General features: G+C 37.7%; 2 protein-coding genes and 1 long non-coding RNA gene across 10 annotated transcripts in view; 2 read left to right on the plus strand and 1 right to left on the minus strand.

Annotated features, from left to right (window-relative positions):
* Window positions 1-16,634, plus strand: part of LOC134808005 (uncharacterized) — a 151,916-nt gene extending 135,282 nt beyond the window's left edge. For both annotated transcript variants that reach the window (XR_010149865.1, XR_010149864.1), the window contains 2 exons: window positions 8,654-8,722; window positions 16,548-16,634. This is a non-coding gene — a long non-coding RNA (uncharacterized LOC134808005). The remainder of the gene's footprint in view (window positions 1-8,653; window positions 8,723-16,547) is intronic.
* Window positions 1-25,485, minus strand: part of LANCL1 (LanC like glutathione S-transferase 1) — a 46,086-nt gene extending 20,601 nt beyond the window's left edge. Inside the window, exons 1-4 of one of the 3 annotated variants that reach the window (XM_009444197.4) lie at window positions 25,305-25,485; window positions 24,173-24,269; window positions 19,812-19,929; window positions 3,296-3,503 (exon numbers count right to left, since the gene is read on the minus strand). In XM_009444197.4, coding sequence (XP_009442472.3) covers window positions 3,296-3,503; window positions 19,812-19,929; window positions 24,173-24,269; window positions 25,305-25,324 — 443 coding nt within the window. In that variant the 5' untranslated portion in view covers window positions 25,325-25,485. Of the gene's footprint in view, window positions 1-3,295; window positions 3,504-19,811; window positions 19,930-24,172; window positions 24,270-24,477; window positions 24,663-25,304 lie in introns of those variants that run through there. The other 2 variants (XM_003309452.5, XM_003309451.6) reach the window with 2 other exon arrangements.
* The window catches only part of CPS1 (carbamoyl-phosphate synthase 1), a 201,593-nt gene continuing 201,298 nt past the window's right edge, over window positions 25,479-25,773 (plus strand). Inside the window, exon 1 of one of the 5 annotated variants that reach the window (XM_063790722.1) lies at window positions 25,479-25,621. Coding sequence is in view for 1 of the 5 variants with exons in the window: in XM_001146604.6 (XP_001146604.3) it covers window positions 25,619-25,621 (3 nt within the window). In the remaining 4 variants the exon portion in view is untranslated. The remainder of the gene's footprint in view (window positions 25,622-25,773) is intronic. The other 4 variants (XM_063790723.1, XM_063790724.1, XM_001146604.6 and 1 more) reach the window with 4 other exon arrangements.

Genomic DNA, 25,773 nt, shown 5'->3' on the forward strand with positions numbered 1-25,773 from the left:
AAAAAAGAAATGTGGTATATACATACAATGGAATATTATTCAGTCATTGAAAGGAACGAAGTTTTGATACATTCTATAACGTAGATAAACCTTGAAGACACTATGCTAAATGGAGTAAGCCAGACACAAAAGAACAAATGTATAATTCCACTTATATAAAATACCTAAAATAAGCAAATTCATAGAAAAAGTAGAATATAGATTACCAGGGGATGATGGTATGGGGGCATGGGGAATTACTTTTTAATGGGTACAGAGTTTCTGTTGGAGTAATAAAACATTTTTTGAAAATAAATAGTACTGATGGTTGTACAACACTGTGAATATCATTAATGCCAATGAACTGTACATTTAAAAATGGTTAAATTGCAAATTTTATGTTATGTATATTTTACCACAATAAATATTTTTAAATCCCTTTTCTGCTTATTAAAAGAAAAAAGATGTCCATTACTGACTCGTCACACTACAAGAAGGGAGGTTATATATTGGACCAGAAAGCCAGAGCGCTTCATCATTCTAAGTACTGGCCCCAAAGCACTATAAATGTTAGGTTAGCCATCTAATTGGGAACAGGCAACACACTTTATTCATGTTGTGGCACCGATGTGTAGAAGTGGGTGGGATGAAAACAGATCTGATACGTATCAGGCAGTAGAACAAATTAATGCAATGTATTGTCCTCCCCTCCACCCCGAAGCCATTTGTAGGACAATTTGAACATGAACATACACACACACACCCTCCTTTTGGGGAGTTATAGATCCCTTTAAGAAAAGCACAAATGCTCCCTCCTTGAATATAATTTGGGGGTTTTATACACTGCCAGAAACCCTAAGATTCTCAGAGGCCCAAGGTTAAGAATATGTACTATAGGGAAACACTGATTTCCTTGGATTTCAATTTCTGTAAGGATTAGACTTTTGATGATCTCAAAGGACTGTCTGGTCTCTAAAACTTAAAAATTATGCTTTTGAAAGAACATTACATTAAGAAAATGTAGAAAAAGCAAGCTAGCTAGAACATGATGTTGGCAATGAAGCACAACAAAGGCAGTACACAGAGAATGTGAACGTGGGATCTCAAAAGGTCTGTAAAATGAGAAAAAGGGTTTAGTAAAAAGTTAAAGGAGGTTTACTAAATAACTGATATTAAATAATTTTGGATTTCTTGAAATTAAGTCAAATTTCTAGATTTTTCCTTTGAAAAGATAAAGCAAACTCCGTAACTTACAAATCATTCCAAGTCATTCTTTTTCTGTTTTGTATAAAATAAAAAATCTGAAAAAATCAAAGCTATAGCCACAAATAGTGTATTTTCCTATTATATTCACATACTATATTTTTAACCTTAACAAGCCTACTGGCTATAAATACTGTCGAAATGTCAAAATTTAAAAAGGTAAATGACAACAACACCCTTGGTACCAATATACCAAAAACAACAAAAATCTTAGCATACTCTTACGAGCATTTTAATACACTAATATTGATATTGTACCATTTCCCAAAGAGTGTGTTAGAATAGGTCCTCAAGATTTCATGAAGAAGAGGGTTGTATAGGTGAGTTAACATTGGCAAGTGCTGCTCCCTAGAGTTGGTGTGTTGTCCCCAGGTATACAAGCTACAGAAGAATCTAAGCAGCCGGTAAAGACACATATTTAATTTTGTTTAATTAGTGCTTTGATACAAATTCCCATCTGTTTGAATCTATGAATCTTGGTCTCATTGAACACATTAACATTTCTCACATAGCAAACTATTAAAATGTGGCTGCACGTATTATGGAAAGGCTGGCATTATATATAGAATATTGGGAGCACTACAATTTATCTGATGGTACTTAACAAGTGATTCACTGAATGAGAGTATCTTGTGGACCTCTAAAGCAGTTGTTGGCTGATGGCTTTAAACATCAGCTATGTAAAAAAAAATTAAAAGGTAGTCTCTGTGTTTCAAATTTAGGTGAGTATGGAACAGTTTTTGTATTGGTTAAGTCTTATGCAAGTCAGCTACTATGGAAGGAACACACTTTAATTAAACTTTGGGGGAAATCACTGTTTTGTTTCATCTTTCATTTTGGTCGAGCTTGGTGACAGGTTTTATATTAAAAGCTTCTCAGCTCTGGAGTGGAATGTTCAGTTTTTTTCCTCTAGACACACTAAGTAATGTGTTTTTAAAGTTATACTATGTAATGTCTAGCCCCTAAGAAATGTAGCATAGGCATGTATTTAAAAAAAGGTGTTTTGAAGTATATGTCAATTCAGAAAATGATCTAATATAATGATTCCCAAATCATTTTGGGTGGAGCAAAAGACTCCCACCCCTTCTTTTTGTTACACTTTCCAGTGGAAAAAGTTAGTTACAATAAGAAAATATCACTGTATGGGAAAAAATTGGGAGAGAAGGGAGATATGCATACACATACATACACACACACACACACACACGCCTAAACAACAGGGGTATAAATCATTCCTTTTTTGAATACAGCACTATGATATCTTAAAAAGTCCAAAAAGCCTGTTGTTTAAATATACACCAGCAAACAGTATAAGATTAGCCAACGGATCCTAGACAAACTAAATTGGTGATGGTAATGCCATCCTAACAGTAATCTATAAGAAAGAATAGTGGGAATCAAACACCATGGTCAACTCAGGGACAGTCACTGGTTAAAACGTTGCTGGAGTGTTAGCATGCGCAGTGGAGCCTAAGAGCGATGCATGCAGAGTCGCACGGCAGCCAGGGTTCTTAGAACTCCGAAAGAGTGCTTCATAAACTCTGGTAAGGCAACAATTAAAGTCTATTAGTACAAACATTTAATAATTCTTCATAATTCACCAGCTTCTAGTGGACCACCATAATTTATACCAAAATGAAAATCAGGATGTGCATGTCATTGCCTCTAAGAAAGGCCGTTTTGAATCAGTCTGTGGTCCCTTAGAAGGACTCTCCCAGCCCACCTGTAGGAATTGAACTGCATTTCCTTGAATTACAGATCTTGGACAGCACTTTGGATTAGTAATCATATGTTAAGGCTTTTGATCTCATTTACATTATTGAACTGATGTTTAATCTGGAACATGACAGTGTCTTTTATCTTGCACTAAAATAGGGATTATAATCGTTGTTCCTTAACTACAACACAGGAATATGACAATTGATCAAATGACAGCAGTGAGATTTATCTGCTAAGAGAAAAGTAAACTCACTAGAATGTTCTTTTGTTAACACATGCAGAATTAATGCATAATGATGTCTAGAAAATAATCCTCATATAGAAACACGATTACCGCGTGATGCAATCTTCTGCCTGCTTCTCATTGTTCATCTTGTGATACAGCACAGCGGCCACTGCCAGGGGGCCTGCATCCCCGCAAAGGAAGGTGATGGAGCGCTTGGTTAAGCAGTTCAGACTTTGCTTTACATAGCCATGTGCTAACTGTAGGTAGGCAGGGTCCCCAAATACATCATAAAGATGTAAGTAAAGCACAGCAATACCTGAAAAAAAAAAAAAAAGAAAACAATGTAAAGATGAGGAAAGGCAGTTATTTTATTATTTTTGGCATGGTGTCTACTCAGCAGCGATTTTTGATAACCTGTAGCAAATATATTAATGATCTGGAAGTTTGGGTGACTTTAATTCTAGGCTCAGCTCTATTAGTAAGCAACTCTATGAACCAGCATAAGCCAACCACTTACTTGTCCTCAGTTTCCTCATTATGACAACTCTATTAAATAATAAGGTCTCTAAGGCTCTGGCCAATAAAGAGACACACAGCCTATTATTAGTCTTTGTTGTACTCTGGTTATTGTGTTAATGTATTCTTCTTGATGTCGAAATGATGTGTCATTAAACTAGGGTTCCAAATAAATGTAATTGATTTACCAATAATTATTTAATAAGAAAGGGTTTGTTGTGAACTAAAGAAATTCAAAGACCAGGGAATGAAAATTTCAATTTCTCTTTACATAAAAGTTTGTTTTGTGTGTGTGTGTGTGTGTTTTTTTTTTTTTTTTTGTGAAAAGGTAGTTAATGTAACCAAATCCCCTGCCCCAGTATCCTTCCAGGCAGGGATTATAAGAAAGTTATTTGATAGCTGAGAAAAAATATTCAACCCCTAGATTTTTTTCTGTCGAGGGCCCACCTACTTTGGTAAATGTAATGTAAAAGCCACCAATGACTTTTGCCTTGGGCTCTACTTGATCAGTTTCTTACCCTACTCTTGAAGCCTGAAATATGTAATAGAGGCATTGTCTGCATGTCCTTATTTCAAATGCCTGTCACAGTGGAAAGAGCCTTCCCTCTGAAGCTAACTGGACTCAGGGCAGACTCAAAGATGTGGAGTAGGAAGCCTGCCTGCCTGCCTGCAGCATTTCCAGAAACCCATTTTTTTCCCTTGAAGTACATTTTCCATCTCATTTGCCATTTTTAGAAGACACAGAACCTCTGTTTAAATTTAAATTAATAGAGCCAATCTTCACGGATTTCAATGCAGTAAAAATGCTGTCTGCAAAATTACTTTCCCTGTACTGAGGACAATTTTAAATTTAGATAGTTTTCTCATTTTGCATGGGTAATCTCCAAAGCTTTGTGCTACAGACAATTCAATTTCACATGTATATTAAGGCCAAATTTTCATTTCCTGCCAAAGTTAATAACCTTGACTGCTCTTTCAAAGTGGCTTGGTGTTAGTAATCCCACAAGCTGATGATCAGATGCATCAATGCTTAAGGTTTGTAGACAAGTGTACAAAACCTTGTGTGTAGGTAAGAAAAAAAAAAAAAACCCTTTTCACAAATGATTGATGTCAAGAGCTTCTTCTAAAATTAGGTCCTTAATAGGCTTCATCTCCATCCATATCACGCATCTGCAGGTGATCCATTTAAATTGTTAACCTTTCATTTTGCCCTCCTATTCCCATTGCTGCCTGAGCTCTCCTAATTAAGTTATGTAAGCACCAAAGCCAGATAATGACATGATGGAGATCTGAGAAAATAAAAAGTGATTAAACACAAGTCCAGTGATTGTTTTTCTTTCAGATCTTTGTCTCTCATTAGCAACAATTCCTCTTGGCTTAACTATTTAACAAACAAAACCTATTAAGGCTTGCAATTGTAAGATTTGGTGTATTTCTCATGAAAAACAGGTAATCAAGTCTCACAAGAGTACATTTGGATTAAAACTTTCTTTTTGATAGGCAGAGAATTATCTTTCTAGTTTCTGGGATTCCACAATCTCATGTTCCAGTTCTCCCCTACCTCTCATGTGGGCCTCTGGGTCTGTGGATTTTGATAAGCAATCTTCTGCAGATGATAGTTTACTGTGTCTACATTCCCTGTCACAGAACATCCATGGAGGAAAAGGACTTTAAGTGGTGAGTGCTGCTGCCAATTAGAAAAAGTTTCCTGCACATGCTTATTATAAATCAGCCCAGGTCAGGAAAATAAGACAAAATGTATTATGTCACAGACATTTAATACCTCATCAGTATTTTATATAATAGAAAATATATAATGACAGAAAAAAGGGAGGACTGCTTGTGGCCAAATGTCTTAAACCTGATCTTTATGATCCTCAACTGTTGACAATAACCATGCATACACCACCACCTTTGAATCAATACCAAAGACTCAGGGATGGTTGGCAAGGTGGGAAATAAAAACACAACTTCACGGGCTTTGCAGGGAAAATTCATCCAGTCCTAATACATACTTGGCGGCCTGGCTTCAGTCAATGCCTTAAGAAATGCCTTCAAATGCAATGTTTATCAAAATATATATGTTCTTCATGGAAAAAATTATACAGTACTGAAAGATTTAATATGCAAAACACCAGTCCTCTGGTTCACTGTGTTCCTGCCTTCCAGAGGCAACCATTTTCATCAGTTTCAGCCATTTTCTCTAGTATCTGTCTTTCTATTTCTAATAATATGCTTATGTGCTATCTGTTAAGTTTTCTATGTCAGATATTTCTGACTCATATTCTACTCTAGAAAATGAGGAGTTAGCTCTTGTGATGGAGAGTAAGTGGTTTTCCAAATGTATCTTGCCTTTCTCTCAACAATAATGCCCTGGATTTTAGCTGGGCACAGGCTGCTAAGAACAATTTTCTTCACAGCTGGGTATGGCTATGTGGTGAAGTTCTGAACAACAGGATGCAGTGGGAGTAGTGGAGGCAACTTTGGAAAATGTTCTTGAAGGGAAGGCACTGGCGATTTATTTCCTTTTCTATCTTCCTGGCTGGAATGCAGATGTGATGGTGCAGCTAGAGCAGTCATTGTCTAAGGACCATAAGTTGGAAGCTCTGTGCTGAGGGTGGTAAAGTTTCAAAGATCAAAGCCACCTAATCCTGGAGGACTGTGAAGCTGCCACACCAGTCCATGGATTGCCTACTTACACAAGAGAAAAATAAACTTCGGTTCTGTTAAAGCCACTGTTATTTTAGATGTATTGCCATGTCCTGGTAGGCCTAATCCTAAGGAAGACAGCTCTTCTCAAAGCTAGAGAGGCAGGCAGAAGCTAGATTACACAGAGTCTAGCAGGCCAGTTAGGATTTGGAGTTTCATTTGAAATGCACCCATTTTAAGCGTGGGAAGCATATACTTAGATTTGTTTTGTTAAAAGTTCACCATAACTGCACTGTAAGGTTTGCAAGGGAGTGTATGAAACAGTGGATGCAGGAGGAACAGTTAGGAGGATGCTTCAGGAGTAGGAGCGAGACACAGGGTGGGTGGTGCAATACAGATCTTGTCAGAATGAACTGGAAAGATACCTGTCTAGAAAGTAAAATCAGCAGAACTTGGTGGGGGATGGCGGAGAAGAAGATGTCAAAATGCCTCCCGATGACTAACTTCAACAGCTAAATGGAAAATGGTGCCATCCACTGAGATGGCAAACCCCTCTGTTGGAGAATCAGGGTTGGGAGGAAAGAGTACAGTTGTATCCATTAATAAATTCATTCCCAAATATGATTCTATTCTCTGAAGGACACTTAATGAGAAAAAAACATTTCTACTGACTTCTAACATAACAGCCAAAATTGTTCGAGTTTTGACAAAGAATGATGTAGGCAGTTTCATCTTTTTAATATTTTCTTTCATCTTTTTATCAAAGAATATGCATCTACTTTAAAATGTGACAAAAGCCGGTTTTAGCCAAGTGTATTCTTGGGCTTAAATTTGAATATCACATTACATTTCCTTTTGTGCTGTCTGCTAAGCAAAAAATAGAGTGGAGACATGCTTCCTTCCCTTCATCTTCTCTTCTAGACCAGAAAAAACTTGAATGAGATTTAAATTTTGATTGAACTTAATTGTAAAAATCTGCTCTAAACTGATCTAGAGTTTAGAATTATTTTATATTTAATAAATGGTGTTACTAAATGTCATATTCGTAAGTATGACTATTATGTATATCCACAAGCAGAAGAATGAAATTTGAACCTCATTTTACACTATATACAAAAGTCAACTCAAAATGGACTAAAGACTTAGACTTAAGACCAGAAACTGTAAAACAACTAGAAGAAAACATAGAAGAAAATCTACACATCCAGATGTATAGTACTTTGAATTACTACTCCTGCAACCTGCCTGGTTCATCTAGAAGTGCAGTGTCCAGTATGATACCCTCTAACCATAAATGTCTACAGAAATATAAGTTAATTAAAAGTAAACACAATTTAAAATTCAATCTTAGTCATGCTAGCCACATTTAGAATGTTCAATAGCCACATGTGGCTAGTGGCTGTCGCGATGGAAATAACAACATTTCCATTACTGCAGAACATTCCAAGGAGAGTACTGCTCTGAAGACCAGGAATAGATGTCATTCCGTACAAGAAGTTCAGGAAGTCTGGCACTGCCTGTCAGTTTACCCTAAGAATTTCTTGGTCTTGAAATGTTGATTAACTATTAAAAACAAACAAACAAACAAACAAAAAAACATGCTGTGAGGACCAAATAAAATTCCTGTTGTAATAGGAATCAGTCCTGGCTTCAGCATGAAAGCTGTGAACTAGATCTTTTTTTTTTTTTCCTGTAGCTACTACCCTGGGGATGGGAGGGTAAATTATTTAGGGACACTTCTAAATCTGCAATTTCCTTACTCAGCAACTTATGCCAAGCAGTACTATAAATACAGCCAGCTGTTGAGAAGTAATTAATACTAAGCCTTTGAATTTCTGACGGATCATTAGTCCTATTCATTTTGGCCAATCAAGACCTTGCTGTGTCTCATATGCATATGGAGATAAAAGTCTCCACAGATACATGAATCTCTCAAAATACTTTTCTGCGATTTTGCATTCTACAGATTATTCCTCAACATTTTTCATTTGTTTTACGACCAGCTTACAGTGATGTAAAAAGCTTTGTGCCACGGTACTTTAGCTCTGCGAGGCATTTTTGTGCAGTTCAAGGGCATTTAAAGACTCCCTTCATGTACTCTGGTAGGGAAAATCATGTTCAGATTTTAGATCTACAAGGCTCACTGGAGGTGCTTAACTAACACTCATTAGTTTAGAATGACATGAAGACAGGAACTTCCCAAAGGAGGGGGCACTTGGGTGTTCCAATCTAAGTTCAAATACATTTTTCCCTACTTGAAACGTTAACGGCTCATCAATTATTATGTTTTCTTCTTTTCAGATTTATGAAAAAATAAGAAGTGAAAGTATTCTCTGACTGCAAGTATGACCACCTGTCTTTCTATATCAGGTTGATAATTTCTAACATGTTCCTTTGTAATTGTTTCTCAATTTTGTGCTGAATGTTGACCATGTGCATTTCCATTTCTTCAACAAAATCAGATTTGTCTTTAGAGCACTGTTGTTACTGTGCACAGCACTCTCCCCATGCCTGAACTGTCAACAATCCACTGAGTAGGACATCTGCCCAGCTGTCTGACTAAAGCTGAGCATCGTGGGCCGTGGCTTTCAAATACTCCAGTGCTTTCACAGATGATCTGGGAAGGAAACTAGTCATGACTCCACACCTTTAATTTAATAATATTGCCCCAAACAAATGAGTAAAACAGAGAATAAAGAGGGCAAATAAGTACTCTGAAGATGTGTCTTTTCTTTTCTTCTTAATTTCAGAGCTGACTATCCAATAGAAAATAAGATGAAAAAAACAAAACAAAAAAACAGGGAAACATTGTTTTCCTTCCCCCAGTGCCCTGCAGCCCACCAACTATGAATTGGGCACTGTGCTAAGTGTTGACGTTACTGGAATGAAAATGACAAACACCAAGCCTTCTTGGTGTTGGCTGTAAAAGTCAGATTGTTTAGATATGTCTTCTTTCCTTCCTACTTTTTTCTGATCTGTTTCACACTCTCATCCTACTCTGGTTCACTCAAGCCCAATGGTGGTGTCTAAACTCCACAATTGCATTCATCTATCTAGTGGCCATTGTGAAGTGCTCTAATGAATCCAGCGTAAATCCATGCCCATAGCTCTTTCTACTTGTCCTAACACCTCTGGCTGGGTGGGATAGGTGCATCTAATGAAGGTGAAGGTGAAGGACATTTGGCCAGGGCTCAAATTAAACACTGAAATGCTGGCTCTGATGAAGAGCTACTTACAAAGAGATCAAATTGCAAAGAGAAGACACCTGGCCAGAGTGACTCCTTTCAAGTAAGTCTGGTGTCAGCAGTAACTAACACCCACATGCGAAATCTGCAACTCAAAGGCTATACATTTGGTAGATCAGAGGAACAGCATCTTGAAACACTATAATGACTTGCATTTAGAGTGCAAGTTAATATTACTCTAGGGATTATGCTACATATCCTCTTGTTTAAAATGTTATCTAATATTTGAAAAGAGGAAATACATGCCAATTTTAGCCTCATTAACTTTGTGAGTCGGTTACAGAAGATTGGGTCATGTCTTTCAGAACGAAAGTCCCTAGAGTCCTGTATGTATTTTTTTTTTTTTTAAGTGTGAGCTGATCATCATTTCCCCTAAGAATCGTCATAGTTAAGAGTGGGAAAAAAAAATGAAATAAGGGCTAGCATTTTCCCTTATTGTCTCTTAAAGACAGTAGTGAGATCAGCCATCCCTTGGGTTTACTTAACTTTTCTACTACGTTATCTGCAAGGGAAGGAATCTTTTTGATTAAATGTTTATTTCTAACACAAGAACACCTTATCTGCTCATTTAATCCTTTATAATAACAATTTCTTACCAGTGTTTTGTGGTTTCCATTTTATAAAGCACTTTAGAATGTTCTCCCCGCTAGCACCTATAGTCTACCTGGATCAAAACCCAGACCAGCTCCATGGCAGGTAGCATTATGTTCTCTGGTGAGTCCCCAGTGATCTCTGGACACCACTGGGAACCACTCAGTAGCTGACCAGTGGATTTGATCTTAAGGGGCCTCCAGGCTTGCTATTTTTCTGTACTGTCTGCTGCTATGTGTAGAGTCATATATAACAACTCTTAATGGGGTTCCTAAATAACTAAAATGTGTCCCCTGCTACACAAGCCATGAGCACATAATTCCTGTAAGTCTACTGGGAAAAGATTAAGGCTAAAAATGAACAACTCAATGCTTATTGCAGGCATATGTCATACATCAATATCATGATGCATTTCGCTCCCATGTACTAAATTTTACAAAGGAGAATTTTGGTGAAAAGAACTGAGGCTGTTCATTCAAAATATCACTTATTAATAGCTGCAAGAGCTACCAATTGATTTCAGACTATGGATGATAATTCACTTGAGAAGATCTTTAAGCCTTTTCAAAAACAAGCAATTATGAGGAAAAGCTTCTGTCTCGGCCCAATTAATTTTCTATCCTGAAACCATGCTGAATATATTAATACAAGATTAGGAAGGGGAAAAACACCTTCTATAGAAAAACACTGGAGATTTTTTCATTTTTCTAGCTGCAAATGCCCGTAAGTCTTCTCAGGGTTTATGTCCAATTCTAAATAACTTTTTAAATAGTAATTACTCTTGCCTAATAAGCCTTGTTTCCTTCTTACTTTCCAAATTCCTTTCATACTTTATCAGGGCTTACTCTGACTCTTATTTCTTTTAATAAAACACTTAAATCTGACTAGTCATTAGCCACTTCTATGAAGTTTGTATGGAATGAGTATCATGTCATTGTTCAAACTACTCCATCTTATAGCTTATGAATAAACCTTCTTCACTTATAAAGTGTACAGAATAAACTCATATGTAGAGGCTGAGAGTAAACACACACATACACACATGCTCATAGGGTAAAGAGCAGGACTCAAGAGCCAGGCTTGTTTGGGTTGAACCTTAACATTGTCACTAGCTCTATAACCTTGAATGAAATACTCAGCCTTGCTTTGCTTCATTTTTCTCATCGGTGAAATGGGGATATGAATGGTATTCTGGCCATAAAGGTTTTTTTTTTTTTTTTTTTTTGGAGACAGTCTCCCTTTGTTGCTCAGGCTGGAGTACAGTGGCACGATTTTGGCTCACTGCAACCTCCGCCTCCCGGATTCAAGTGATTCTCCTGCTTCAGCCTCCTGAGTAGCTGGGATTACAAGCACCCACCACCAGACCTGGCTATATAAAGTTTTTTTGAGGTTTAGATTAGTGAATTAATGCAACACACTTAAAATGGTGCCTGGCATACAACAGTAGTTATTGGTGTATGTGCCTGCACCCTGTCTTGTCATTCAGATGTTAACTGCAGTAACATTTTATCAACAGGAAGAGTGTTTTAATCTTATTCCTGTCCTCCAACAGTCAAATGATCATAAAACTGCATACTGATGATCTTTATTCCCTTGGGAACCAACATTCAGTCAATCTATTTTATTATTCTTTTTCTGAACATTATAGAAGTAATCTGTTAAGTCTAAATTACTGTCTGAAAAATTGATTAATCATAACATCTCATTCCTGAAAGAGCATGAGAGAGACCAGAGGGATTTATGGTAATAACTGCCTCTTTAGACAATATGAGACAGCTACAGGTTTTTAAAATTCTTCCCTCCTTTCTTTCCCACGGTCAGGGCATTTTTACCTCTGCTGTGAATAAAAAAGGTAAAAGTCAGGGATACAGCTTGTAAAATTGCACTATGACAACTCACAGGTGTAAATATGTAGGCTGCAGTGGAAATGACGTTTGAGTTCTATTAAAAGTTCATGTTAACCAATCTCTTCACTATTTCATACCCTCTGCTTCAATTTTAAAATAAAAGCCAAGATAATTTCAGTTGTAAAACAGTTTGTAAAGTAAGTGTAAAGTACTTTCTTAAGCAATTATTTGCTTCTTTTACACTTCTATTTAAACCTGTACATATCACCCTTACCAACAAAGCATTTTGTATATACGAATTATTTGGAATAATCCTATTCTAAATCCTAATCTTAACTGAACTAGCGTTAATTATCAGACCATCTACATACTACTGGGGAATGAAACAACAAAATAAAATTGTAAAGTCCTAACTAATTAATTGTAATAATCATTTTACTAAGCATGTTTAACACTCAGAAGTACTTTAGCAGAATTCTAATAAGTACCTTCTATTAGTCTTAATTTTTGTTGAAAAGATAAATGGGGAAAAAAAGGAGTCAGTTTTTCAGTTCCAAGTGCAGTGGGCTTTTAAACAACATGGGTCTGAACTGCATGGGTCTACTTGTACACAGATTTAAAAAATATATATACAATGGAAACTTTTTTGGGCTTTTGTCGACAATTTGAAAAAACTTGCAGATGAACTGTGTAGACCAGAAATATCGAAAAAATTAAGAAAAAGGTGTGTCATGAAAGCACAAAATACATATAGTTACTAGTCTATTTTATCACTAGGATAAAATATACACAAATCTATTATAAAAAGCTAAAATTTATTAAAACTTATGCATACAGACTGTACATAGCGCCACCTGCAGTCAAGAGAAATGTCAAAAAATGTAAAGATGAAAAATAACTTCGTAAATTAACTCTAGTGCATACTGTAGTACAGCAATAACTTCTTAGCCACCTCCTGTTGCTGATGTGAAATCAAGTGTTGCTCCACTTAAAATAACATGTGATGTGAATTATCTCTGCTTGAGATCATTATCTCTGTCTCTCCAGTAAATTACATATCACAGTAAAGAGTAATCTCTTCTGATTCTTGCATATTTTTAATTGTTTTTAGTGCAATATTGTAAACCTTGAATAACACCATGGGACACATACAAAGTGCCACTAGTGATGCTGAAAGTGCTTCCACGAAGCAGAAAAAAGTCGTGACATTACACGAAACACCTGAACTGCTTGATATAATGTAACCATAGATTGAGGTCTGCAGCTGCAGTTGCCTGCCATTTTAAGATAAATGAATCCAGCATAAGGACCACTGTAAAGAATGAAAAGGAAATTCATGAAGCCATCACTGCAGTTACAGCAGCAGGCACAAAAACCTTGCATTTTTAGTGAAACTGCAGTACATATTGAACATGTAGCCTTTATGTTGGTGCAGGACTCTAAAATGATTCAAGAAAACGTGAAGTCAATATACGGCAACTAGAAGCAAAACGATCTAAAGCTGTATAATTTAATGCCAGCAAGGGTTGGTTTGATAATTATAGGAAGAAGTTTGGCTTAAAAAAATGTCAAGATAACAGAAGCAGCAGCTTCTGCCAACCAAGAGGCAGCAGACAAGTTCCCAGGTACGATGAAGCAAAATCGATGAGAAAGGCTATCCGCCTGAAAAGGTTTTGAACCCTATTCTTGGGGGGAAAAAGCCACAAAGGACATGCATTAGTAAGGAAGAGAAATGACCACCAGGATTTAAGGCAAGAAGGAACAGACTAACTCTACTGTTTAATGCAAATGCAGTAGGGTTTATGATCAGGACTACCCTTATTTATAAAGCTGCCAACCCCTTGGTCTTGAAGAGAAAAGATGAGCACCAGCTGCCAATCTTTTGGTTGTACAGGAAAGCTTGGACAACAAGAACCTTTTTTAATGGTTTGGTTCCACCAATGCTTTCTCCTTGATGTAGGGAAATATCTTGCCAGTAGGGACTGCCTTTTAAAGTTTTTTCAATAGTGCACAATGCCCCTAGCTACCCAGAACCCAAGAGTTCAACACTGAAGGCATCAAAGTGGTCTACTTGCCCCAAACAGGTCTCTAATTCAGCCTCTACATCAGGGGGTCATAAGGACCTCTCAGGCTCATTATAAATAGTACTTTACGGAACGGATTGTCAGTGCTATGGAGTACCCTGTGGAGATAAAAGTGACTCCATCTTGTAGGCTAATCCTCTACACAGACTTCTGATTAGCCCCGGCCCCGTGAATGCCTCCTGGTTTTTACTTTATTTACTGCCCCTAGTATAAGAACAAAGGAACCTTGGTGCTAATGCACAAATTATAGGCTGTGATACACATAGCCGTCTTGCCTGTTTTTGAGGGTTGCCTTTCCCTATGGTATGTAAGCCCTGGGTCTCTGGAGTAGCAGTGTTGAGATCTTCCTGCCTTGTGGCTGACCAAGACCATGCTTGTGTCTCTAAGTTCTCCAATAAAACAGCCTTTACTGACAAATTGGATTTTCTGCCTCCTCCTTTGATTTTTTAGCTACTTCAGCATTTGGGGGTCACTTTGCGTATGTGACCCTTTCACGGAACAAACCAGATAGAGAGAACATCATGAAAGTCTAGAAGAATTACACCACTGAGATGCCATCGTTGATACAGTAAAGCCACAAAAACCATCAAGGCTGAAACAATAAATTCCTGCTGGAGAAAACTGGGTTCAGATAGTGTGCATGACTTCACAGGCACCAATCAAGGAGATCATGAGAGAGATGTGGATATGGCAAAAAAAAAAAGGGGGGGGGATGGGGATGAAGGATTTCAAGATATGAATCTTGGAGAAATTCAAGAGCTAACAGATGCCACACCAGAGGAATTAATAGAAAGCAACTTGATGAAGATGAGTTCTTATGAACCAGTGCTAGAGGATGAGGAAGATATAGAAGCAGCAGCACCAGAAAATGAACTGATGTTAGACAGTCTGGCAAAAGGGTTTTGATTATTCAATACTGCTTTTTACTTCATTTCTGACACGGATTTGTGTATGGTATGGGCACTGACACTAAAGCAAATGGTGGAAGAATTGCCAACGTACAGATATTTTTAGAGAAATGAAAACGCAAAAACGTCCCACAGAAATTATGATGTATTTTTGCAAAGTTACTGAGTGTTCCTGCCTTTCCTGCCTTCCCTTCCACCTCCTTTCACTTCTTCTGCCTCTGCCACCCATGAGAGCAAGACCAATTCTTTATTTTCCTCCTCTTCCTCAGCCTACTTAATGTGAAAACGAGGATGAAGACCTTTATAATGATCCACTTCCACTCAATGAACAGTAAATGTATTTTCCCTTCCTTATGATTTTCTTAACATTTTCTTTTTTCTACGTTATTGTAAAAATACAGTACAGATTAAATGTAACACACAAAATATGTGTTAATCAACTATTTATGTTATCAGTAAGGCTTCCTCAACAGCAAGCTATTAGTAGTTAAGTTTTGGGGGAGACAAAAGTTATACATAAACTTTTGAGAGTGTCAATGGGCATGTGCCCTTAAACTGCACATTGTTAAGGGTCAACTTTACACATCTAACATTAAACACATGAATGTGTCATCTCTTCACTAGAACCCTTTCATTTTCAAGATCAACTGAGCAACTAAGACAAATCTAGACACACCATGAAGTATTAAGAAGTTGGGCAGCCCAGTTTTGTAGCTTTCTTTAGAGTCATGAAGTAGAAACAAAGACATACAATTATGGGGTTTAGTATGAATTGATGCATGGTACAAATTGGAAACTTTATAATTTTGCAATAGAAAATAAGGGTTTGGGAGAAAGCAGAAAAGAATGGCAAGTAACTGTTTAATAAAGCTACAAAAATAGTAATGTTTTACAGTATTAAGTTTAGAATCAATTGCTAGTCCCGTCTAGATTTAAGTTACACTTAGCTCTAGAAAATTATAATTCGACATTCCTATAATACTTCCTTTCTGTGGCAGGCTTTACGCAAAGACTTACTGAATGAAAAAAAAAAAAACAAAACTTTAAGGTGATGTGAATCAAAATCCAAATCAATCTCCTTGGAAACAAAGAACAGACAAAATATTGCTTGGAAAATTTCAAAATATTTTATAGACACTGGTAAATTTATCCCCCCAAAAAATCCCCCAAAAAGTGAACAGAAGAGATCCTTTAGCAGACATAAAAATTGAGGCTCACTGTCCAAATGCCTTGTGCAAAACATAGGAGTCAAGAAAAAAATCATTTTTCTTGTTATATAGAAGTTATAGCAAAGATTACTAGGTCTTATCCCAAAGGTCACTCTCCTCTTCCTCTATTAACAGAACCCAAGCTAAAAGACTGCATTTACTACCCTTCCTTGCTAACAAGAGTGACTATGTGACTATGTTCTGGCCAATGCCAAGTAAGCACAACTGAAATGTTGAGTGGGACTTCCAGGAAGGCTTTTTAAAGGGAGAGCATGCATTAATGCATTCTTCTTTGCCTCTTCTTCCCTCCAGCAGCCTGAAAAGCTGATGTAATGACTGGATCTTCAGCAGCCATCTTGAGCAACAGGTAGAAGCTAGAGGCTGAGGAATGATGGAGCAGAAAGGAAGGAGCTGGGATTCCCATTAACATCCTGAAGCTACACTATCAGGCCTGGACTGACCAACTCTTTCTGGCCTTCTTTTACAAGAGAAAAATACAGTTATTTAAACCACTATACTTCTGTTTTCTTTTTTGGGGTATAGATAACTGAACCTAATCCTGTCCCAAATCCTGATCCTATCTAACCAGTGTTAGCTATCAGCCCATACGTATACTGGAGAATGATGTTTAACAAAATAAGATGTTAAAGTTCTAACTAACTGTAATAATCATGCAGTTTTCTCATGCTGAACAAAGTTAAAGAAATATAATGTGTGTTTCCTAAAGAGTGTCATTTTTTGGAAAGATAACATAGGGCACAAAGTAACATAAAAATCTACACATAATTATATAAACATTGCTTTGACATACAACACCAAATATTTTTATTGTATTTGTGAATGCATTTCTTGGTAATAAAATTGCAGTTATGAATAAGTGATACTTGGAAAGCTATAACATAATGGGAGGAGAAGGTATTAACACTGTGATTTTATGGGGTTGAATCAGTTTTAGTTTCTTATACAACTCAGAGCTTTATGTTATTTAGACTGAACACTGGCACAAGGTAGCATTTTACTTATCAAAACACTGGAGGAGGCAGTCTATTTTATGTGGGAATAATAGCTTTTTAACAGTGTTCGATTAGGAGACATTAGGAACCTTGCCTTGAAAACCATTAGCAAATTTATCTAGAAGATTTTAGGTTACATCTTAAAACAACCAGCCGCTAAGGACATCCTGAACTGCTTAGTATGCCAATTTGCCTCAGATGCTTGCCATATAAGCTGCTTTCAGGAGTCAGCAATGAGTATCATAGATACTTGAGGATAAAAGGTTGAAGGATATTGGCATTCAAAGATGAAGCCAGAAACCCTGTACAGCCAAAAAAATTAAACTTGCATTTTACTTTGGAGTGAAATGTCTTTGCTATTTCCAAAGTTTTTAACTTTTGGTTTCTCAACTAGCCCTAGCAATATAAGGGCCTGACTAATGACTCTTCCCAACATTGTCAAACTTAATTCAAACTTGAAATCAATCCCCTTTTTTTTTCCTCCTAAAGCAAAGTAACTCACAATAATAATATGAGTACATCTGAATGGCCAATTTAAAAGTTTAAGTCATTCTTTTGTAATCAGTGCTAGAATTAACTAGTGATCTTTTTTTTTTTTTTTTTTTGCCAGGAATAACAAAATAATAGAAACTCCATATATATTAGAAAAACATCTGTAAGTTTGAGCCTTATATATTATTACAATGTGGCAATCAAGAGGAAAACTCAAGACAACTGTGCGCTGTGCTTGTCCTGTTTTGTTCAAACCACGATAATTTTAAATAAATAGTAATGTTCAACATTCACTGATGACATTATCTATCAACCACATCACACCTGGAACACAGTAGATAATAAATGGCAGCTGTTATACCTTCCTTCTTGAAACAAAATCCTGTCATTTCATTCTCATTTTAACTTTGTGTTAAGCTTCTACAATCCATAAAAATGATAAAACAATAAAATGGTCCAACATTATCTAGTCCAGTCTTATTTTTACAAAACATTGACTTTAAAAGTCCCTGAGATTTTAATTTTACTGGTTTAATCTGTCTTCCCTACCCTTGTTAAAAAAAAAAAAATAGAATCATGTGTCATTATTGATTGAGTACCCCTTATCTGAAATCCTTGGGACAAGTGTTTTGGATTTCAAATATTGAAATATTGGGCTTATATTTACCAGTTGAGTATCCCAAATCTGAACATCGGTAATCCTAAATGCTCAATGAACATTTCCCTTTGAGTGTCACATCAGAGCTTAAAAAGCTTCAAATTTTGGAGCATTTTGGATTTCAGATTTTCAGATTTGGGATGCTCAACCTGTACTAAAGAGGAAGACTAATAAGAGATTGCTATTATTAATAAATTTCTCTCAGAAAGCTTTCAAACTGCAGTCTGTAGATCACCATCTGCATCAGGACCACTGATGGCTATAAAAGGCAAATTCCTGGGTTCTGCTCAAGATCTACTGAATCAGAATCTCTGCTATGAGGCCATTTTTATGACAAATTCCACTCCTTAAAATCAAATTAAAATTCCCTGGATTGCAAGCTTATTCCTCCTTGCCCACTCTTTAAAGCGAATGGGAAACACTGAGTCTCTAGACTATGCTTTCTTCCAGATTACACAGCTGTCTTTTGTTTCTCTACATTTGGTAAATTAATTGCAGTTCTTCAACTTTTCTTCTTTGATTTTTTTTTTTTTTTTGAGATGGAGTCTTGCTCCATCACCAGGCTGGAGTGCAGTGGCGTGATCTCATCTCACTGCAATCTCCACCTCCCGGGTTCAAGTGATTCTCCTGCCTCAGCCTCCTGAGTAGCTGGGACTACAGGTACGAGCCACCATGCCCAGCTAATTTTTGTATTTTTAGTAAAGATGGGGTTGCACAGTGTTGGCCAGGATGGTCTTGATCTCTTGACCTCGTGATCCACCCGCCTCGGCCTCCCAAAGTGCTGGGATTACAGGTGTGAGCCACTGCACCCAGCCTCTTCTTTGATTTTTCTCTTTCTCACCTTTTTTTGACATCAATACACTGTTTCTTCCTAAACCTCCTCCAACCTCTCAATGATTGAGATTGGCAATGCAGCAATTGCAAACCAAACAGCAATGACCATATGGGAGGATTAGTTCATGGAAGTAATACTTTACCCTGTATGGATTCCTGTTACGGGTTAACTTTTTAAAACATGCTTCTGGACATATTTTATTCCTGAGATCAATCCTCATTACCTCCGCTTCAGGCATTGTATTTTGGAACTCTTCCCAATTCTTCCCACTGAAATTACATCTGCAAATTAACTATGTGATACTGAAAATCAATTTTTCTCCTCACAAGTATAGCAGCCATCCAAATGTCAGGCATGAATTACATGAATATGCTCACCATACCCTAAATTCAGGGCACTATTAAAAACCCAGAAGATACCATGGTTGGGTTGAGGGCACAGCACTCTCCCAGAAGCAATTACTCATATGCAGATGCAGGAAGCATTTAAGGGTGTACCATTCAGACAGACAGCTCTTGGAAAAATGCTCTGGCTCTTAAGCACAATGCTTATGCCAGCTCACAGTCAGCACTTCATACCTGCCCAGCCAGTGTAACCGGTGCCATCCCGAGGGTCTGCTGATTTCAGGCCTCTCTCCATTTGCTGAAGAAGCTCCTGAATCTTATTGGTCAAGCGTTGTGAGAACTCAGGAGTCAGCTAGATGTTAAAGGAAAACAAATATCAAAATAATGTGGGTCACCCAGCTTGCTGGACTATAAGCTATCAAAGACAGAAAGGTATTTCTTTTCCACTTAGGACATATTTTTGTACCTGGAAGACTAAACAATTTATTTTCTATTCTTAAACAACAACATCACATTAACAAAATTTATAAAATACCGTTGTAACTTATACATGTTTTACATAAAATTTTTAGTTAAATACTAAAACAGACTGCCAATGATAAACTGGCTCACAGTAATTTTCCACCTAATAGTAATCGTCTATTATTTAAACCAATATTATAATAAAGTCTTTTTATTAAATTAAGCACAAATCAGATGTTTGGTGCTTTCAAACTACTGGATTTTTAGTATTCAAGCTGCAGCAAGGTAAATTCCCTAAAGAAACATCTAATTGCTCTTATTTAAAAAAAAGGATTTAAAAAAAATGAAGTAGCCAAAGAAAAGCAAAACAAATTCATGTATATCAAGAGCCTTAAGCAGAATAGAAAGAATATCAAACTTAGCATCATAAACCCATGTCCAGCACAGTGTCTGGCAGAGAATACGGGCTTCACAAATGTTTCTCAATGAATGAGCCTGTCTACATCCTTACCCGCTATTAGCTGATCTTGCTCAACTCATAACTTCTTTATGTTTCAATTACCTCCATAAAGTCAGGATAATAACTGCCACGCCAATTTCAAAAGGTACTTTGGGGATTAAATGAGATAGTGTATCACAAGTCTTTCTCATTCAGGGATGTAAATGTTGACATTTTTACTAATTCTTTAGCAGATCAAGGGTCTAAGGCAAGTAATAGTTTAGATATGGATTGAAAATACACTAAGGCTGGGGCTGTGGGGTTAGTACCACCCATATGAAGGTCCACAGATGCTGTGCAAACAGTGAGGCTCACACAATCATTATGTTATTCTTCTTAAAGGCAAATGAAAAATAATTTTAAACTTCTGCACACACTGAATCAGTGTCTTAAAAAGTCACTGAAGGCCGGGCACAGTGGCTAATGCCTGTAATCCTAGCATTTTGGGAGGCCGAGGGGGGCGGATAACCTGAGGTTAGGAGTTCGAGACCAGTCTGACCAACATGGAGAAACCCCATCTCTACTAAAAACACAAAATTAGTCGGGCATGGTGGTGAACGCCTGTAATCCCAGCTATTCGGAAGCCTGAGGCAGGAGAATTCCTTGAACCTGGGAGGCGGAGGTTGTGGTGAGCCGAGATCGTGCCACTGCACTCCAGCCTGGGCAACAAGAGCGAAACTCCATCTCAAACAACAACAACAACAACAAAAAAACCCCAAAAAACTCACTTTATTGTCTCCCTCAATAATTTTAAGAACTTGCTGTGATTCTAAGACTTGAATTTCACAAAGTAATTAAAATTTCAGAACAATGTGGGGGAAAGTTACAAGGGTATAAACATTTTATTTTACCATGTAAGGATTGTAGAAATAAACCTAACCACTCACATCAGAATCTCATTTTTAAAAATGAGATAAAATCTTAACACTGAAAACAGCAAGAAGGCAGTATCAGAATTAACAACAACAACAACAATAGTTTAAGGATACGTTAAGATTCACTTCGGAGGAGCATCCTTGATAAGGCAAATCAGACTTTCAACCACATCTGGATTATTTAATCTAAAGCACCACTATGATCCCTTATTTCACTCTTTAGAAGAAACGACGTTGTTTGACAGACACACTCCCATTATTTAACGATTTCTGCAAAGAGGTTAAGATTTCAACCAGACTTGAAAATACATTTAGTAGGATAAAATATACTTCAATTTTAATACAAAAGGCCTATAAATCTCAGCTAGATAGAAGAGTGCATCTATATTGAGAACACGTCATCTACTGTATATAGATCATATATAATTTATCATCTTGCCTGGCCTTCAAGAGACCAAGAATAATGAGAATCTCTCAGCCTTATGAAGGGAAGTTACTTTCTGTTTGGCACATTCTGCATTTAATAAAGGTGACCTCTGTGAGAATATTGATTGCTTGTGGTACACCACCAAATTATTCAAACTCTAGCAATAATCTGAAGTCTCTAAAAGTCCTTTTTTCTTTTCTATTTTTTTCTGACAGATGCCAGAAAACAGACCAGTTCCTTACTGAAATCTTGTGTTAAGAAATTAAGGAGGACAGATCTCCAGGGTTTGATCCTCTGTGTTCAACATTACACAATTTTAGAACTGGTATGCTACTTCCTTTCTAGGACCTGTCCAAAAACTACGTTAGGCAATAAACTACATTATTACTCTTGGGTCAGGGTTTAAATTTGTGAATTTTTCCCCTTAGAAACAAAGGGTTAAATTTGGCCAGACATGGTGGCTCACACCTGTAATCCCGGCACTTTGGGAGGCTGAGATGGGTGGATCACTTGAGGTCAGGAGTTCGACACCAGCCTGGCCAACATGGTGAAACCCTGCCTCTACTAAAAATACAAAAAAAAAAAAAAAAAAAAAATTAGCCAGGTGCGGTGGTGTGCACCTGTAATCCCAGCTACTCAGGAGGCTGGGGCATGAGAATCACTTGGGCCTGGGAGGCAGAAGTTGCAGTGAGCCAAGAATGTGCCTCTGCACTCCAGCCTGGGCTCAGGGTGAGACTCCGTCTAAAAAAATAAAAATAAAAATACATAAATAAATAAATAAAGGGTTAAATTCATAAAAAGCAGTTACTTTATAGGCAGTCTAAATAGCTACATTTTATTGAAGGTTTCTGTCACTAGGACAATCCTCAAGTGTTCTCTTTGCCAAGTCAGCATGAAGCAGCAAGTCCTCCACCCGCAAGACAAGACACATACTTCAGCTTGAGAATCTGCACAGCTAAGCAGAATGCAGGCCCAAATGGCCAAAGGGAATCCATCTGACCTGAAGATAATTATAAAAAGCTTTGTTTGGGCAGCTTAATACTAGTCTTAAAATAATCAGATTGACTCAAACTCCATATACATTTTGGTAGCCTTCTACCCTACACCTCTTCTTCATCTCTTTGATTCCTCCTACCTGCATTACTGACCCAAGTTAACCTATAATGTGACAAGTGTTTTAAGGAAAAAAACAACCATCAGACCCACAGATTAATTTGACAGGGATGAAATCTGTAAGGCCTTTATATCACATAAAATGTCTTTTGTATGGCTGACAAGTTTCAAAGAAATAAACCGGTAAAATTTTTAAAGCGTGTGCCTTGTTTCCAACTTAACTCATTTTCAAAACTAAATTTTATTTTTTTATTTTTTAGAGACAGGGTCTCTGTCACCCAGGCTAGAGTGCAGTGGTGCAATCATAGCTCACTACAGCCTCGAATCTCCTAGGCTCCAGCAATTCTCCTGCCTCAGCCTCCCAAGTAGCTGGGACTACAAGCTTTCCACCACACCTGGCTAATTTTTAAAAAAATTTTAGTAGAGATAAGGTCCTGCTGTGTTGCACAGGCTGGTCTCAAACTCGTGGCCTTAAGCAATCCTCCTGCCTTGATTTCCCAAAGTGTCGGGATTAATGGTGTGAGCCACTGCACCCAGCCAAAACTAGGTATTCTTAAAAATATCTGTATTCCCTCTTAACAATTATGTTCACCCAATGAGGCATGAGAAAACACAGGCCCCTAGTATTTTACATCCAGGTTCTCTTTTGCACAGTGATTTGTGACATGCTAACCAGTTTAATTTACAAGTTTCTTTTTTTTTGTTTTCCAGCTGTGGATATGCCCTGTGGAGTGACACCGGTACAAAGAACTTCAGGTTTCCCATGTCCCCAAATTCTCTAAGCACTAACAGTTTAAAGACTTCCTTACCATACACCACCGTTTGCTCTCATCATTACCCTGACCGCACTTGTGTATAATCACAAAGGAGTAACACGGCACATGTGAATACCGTTAGGATTCTTCACCTCTCTTTAAGAAGCAAACCAAAATACATTAAAAAATGCCAATTACATAGTAAACTACATATTTGCCAATTTTTAAAATTTATACTATCAATAATTGAATTTCAATTAATAATGTTAACAATGACACATTTAACATTATGTTAGAGCTCAATGTGTATATATTAACATGTATTTTTAAATAATTTACGTATTTATCGTCGAATCATGTATTTTTTTTAAAGGGGGATGCTCAACTCTCTCAGGCAAAAATGAGCACCTTTCCGAACACCGTGGGGAGAGGCAGGGATGCAGGCAGACATATCCTAAACTCACCCTCCCGGCAGCATCAAAGTAGCCTTCGGCCAGGGATTTGTTATAATCAGCATAAGGATTCGGGAAGGCCCTTTGAGCCATGACGCCGGAAGCAAGCCTGCAGAACAGGGGAAAAAGAGAAACTAGGTTGAGATAGGGGCCTCGGCCGAGTTGCGAGGGCGGCGGCCGGCGCCCAGGTATCCCCCTTCCTCCAGCTCCAAGGCCATCGAGCCGTCTCGGCGGTCCGAGTGGGCCTCGGGCCCACTGCGGCCCAACTGCTAGGACATGGCGCCTTCGCGAAAAAGCTGCCAGGGCCCTTAACCCACCCGGATGAAGAGGCCCCGTTTTGCAACCCCGTTCCCACGCCCGCGACTTGAAGCAAGTGCGCTTCCCGCGTCCTGAAGCCCTTCTCGGCCCTGGCCTCTCACCCCGCAGCCCCGGACAGTAACAGAAGGGCTATTTTACCGCCCAGTTCCTCCCAGGAGGGCCAATCAGAGCCTTCGCCGTTCCCGAGACCCGCCCCCTTCTCTCTTACAGTTTGTTAAAGAGACAGGCGTGTAATTTCTAAAGGATAACGCAGGGTATTTTAATTACTGGGTAGCAGAAGTGAGGACCTAGAATCACGCGGAGATGTGACCAATATTTCCTACCCTTCTTTAATTTTTCTTATTTTTAAAAAGTCAAATTTAAGTCCAGAGTCATAAGAAGTAGATTTTTTTTCATCTGGAGAAGAAACAGACTGCTTTTAGATCTGAACATGCTGGTATTTCTGCTGTTCGCAATAGATAAAATTTGGCGGGGGGTGGGGGGATAATGTCTCTCCAGGGACTTGCCAATCTTTTCATTTCTTAAAACAAACAAACAAAAAAGCACCACCATCATTAACAACAACAACAACAACAAAAATATGCCCAAAGGACAGGATATCAAATAGCAGTTGATAATACTTTGGGGAAAGCACATGAAAACACAAATTACAGCTCTTAGGAAATTTATTATGTTCCTTAGCCTAAATTGGACTATAATACTGGATAACAAAGCTCTAAAAAATACTGAAAACCAACACAGCAGGAGATCCACAACATTCAATTTGAATGTTTTAACAGTCCCTGCTATCTGAAACATTTTTCTTTCATTTAAAATTAAATCCCACCTGGTACATATTAGGCCCATTCTATTGCTCAGAGAATTTTGGAGTTCAGTTAAAAAGTCAGCCTCACTCTCTCCTTTTCCTTCTCTCCGGTTTCAGTGAAGAGTCCTAGCTCCAGACCTCCAACTGGAGAAGCTCAGTCTCCACCCCAACTCCCTCCCACCTTGGCCTAAGTTTGTCCTTCTGAGGCTGCCATCCCAAACTCTACTCCTAATCCCTCCCCACACCCAGGTTTGCTCTTTTAAAATAGTTGCTTTCTTAGGAAATGTAGTTGCTTTCTTAACCTCATCAAATTCATGAAGATTTAGCCGAGGCCCATGGTGAGTCTTAAACTGGATATCTCTCATGTTTTAAAAGATGGGTGTTTGAAGGAGCAACTCACAAGAGAGAAAAGGAAAACGAGAGACATTTTATCAATTATTTTTTCTTTAATGATTAAAGGCTATCCATTTATCCCACTCACAGTCTTTAA

Source organism: Pan troglodytes, chromosome 13 (genome assembly GCF_028858775.2).
Source record: "Pan troglodytes isolate AG18354 chromosome 13, NHGRI_mPanTro3-v2.0_pri, whole genome shotgun sequence".
NCBI classification, from domain to species: Eukaryota; Metazoa; Chordata; class Mammalia; order Primates; family Hominidae; genus Pan; species Pan troglodytes.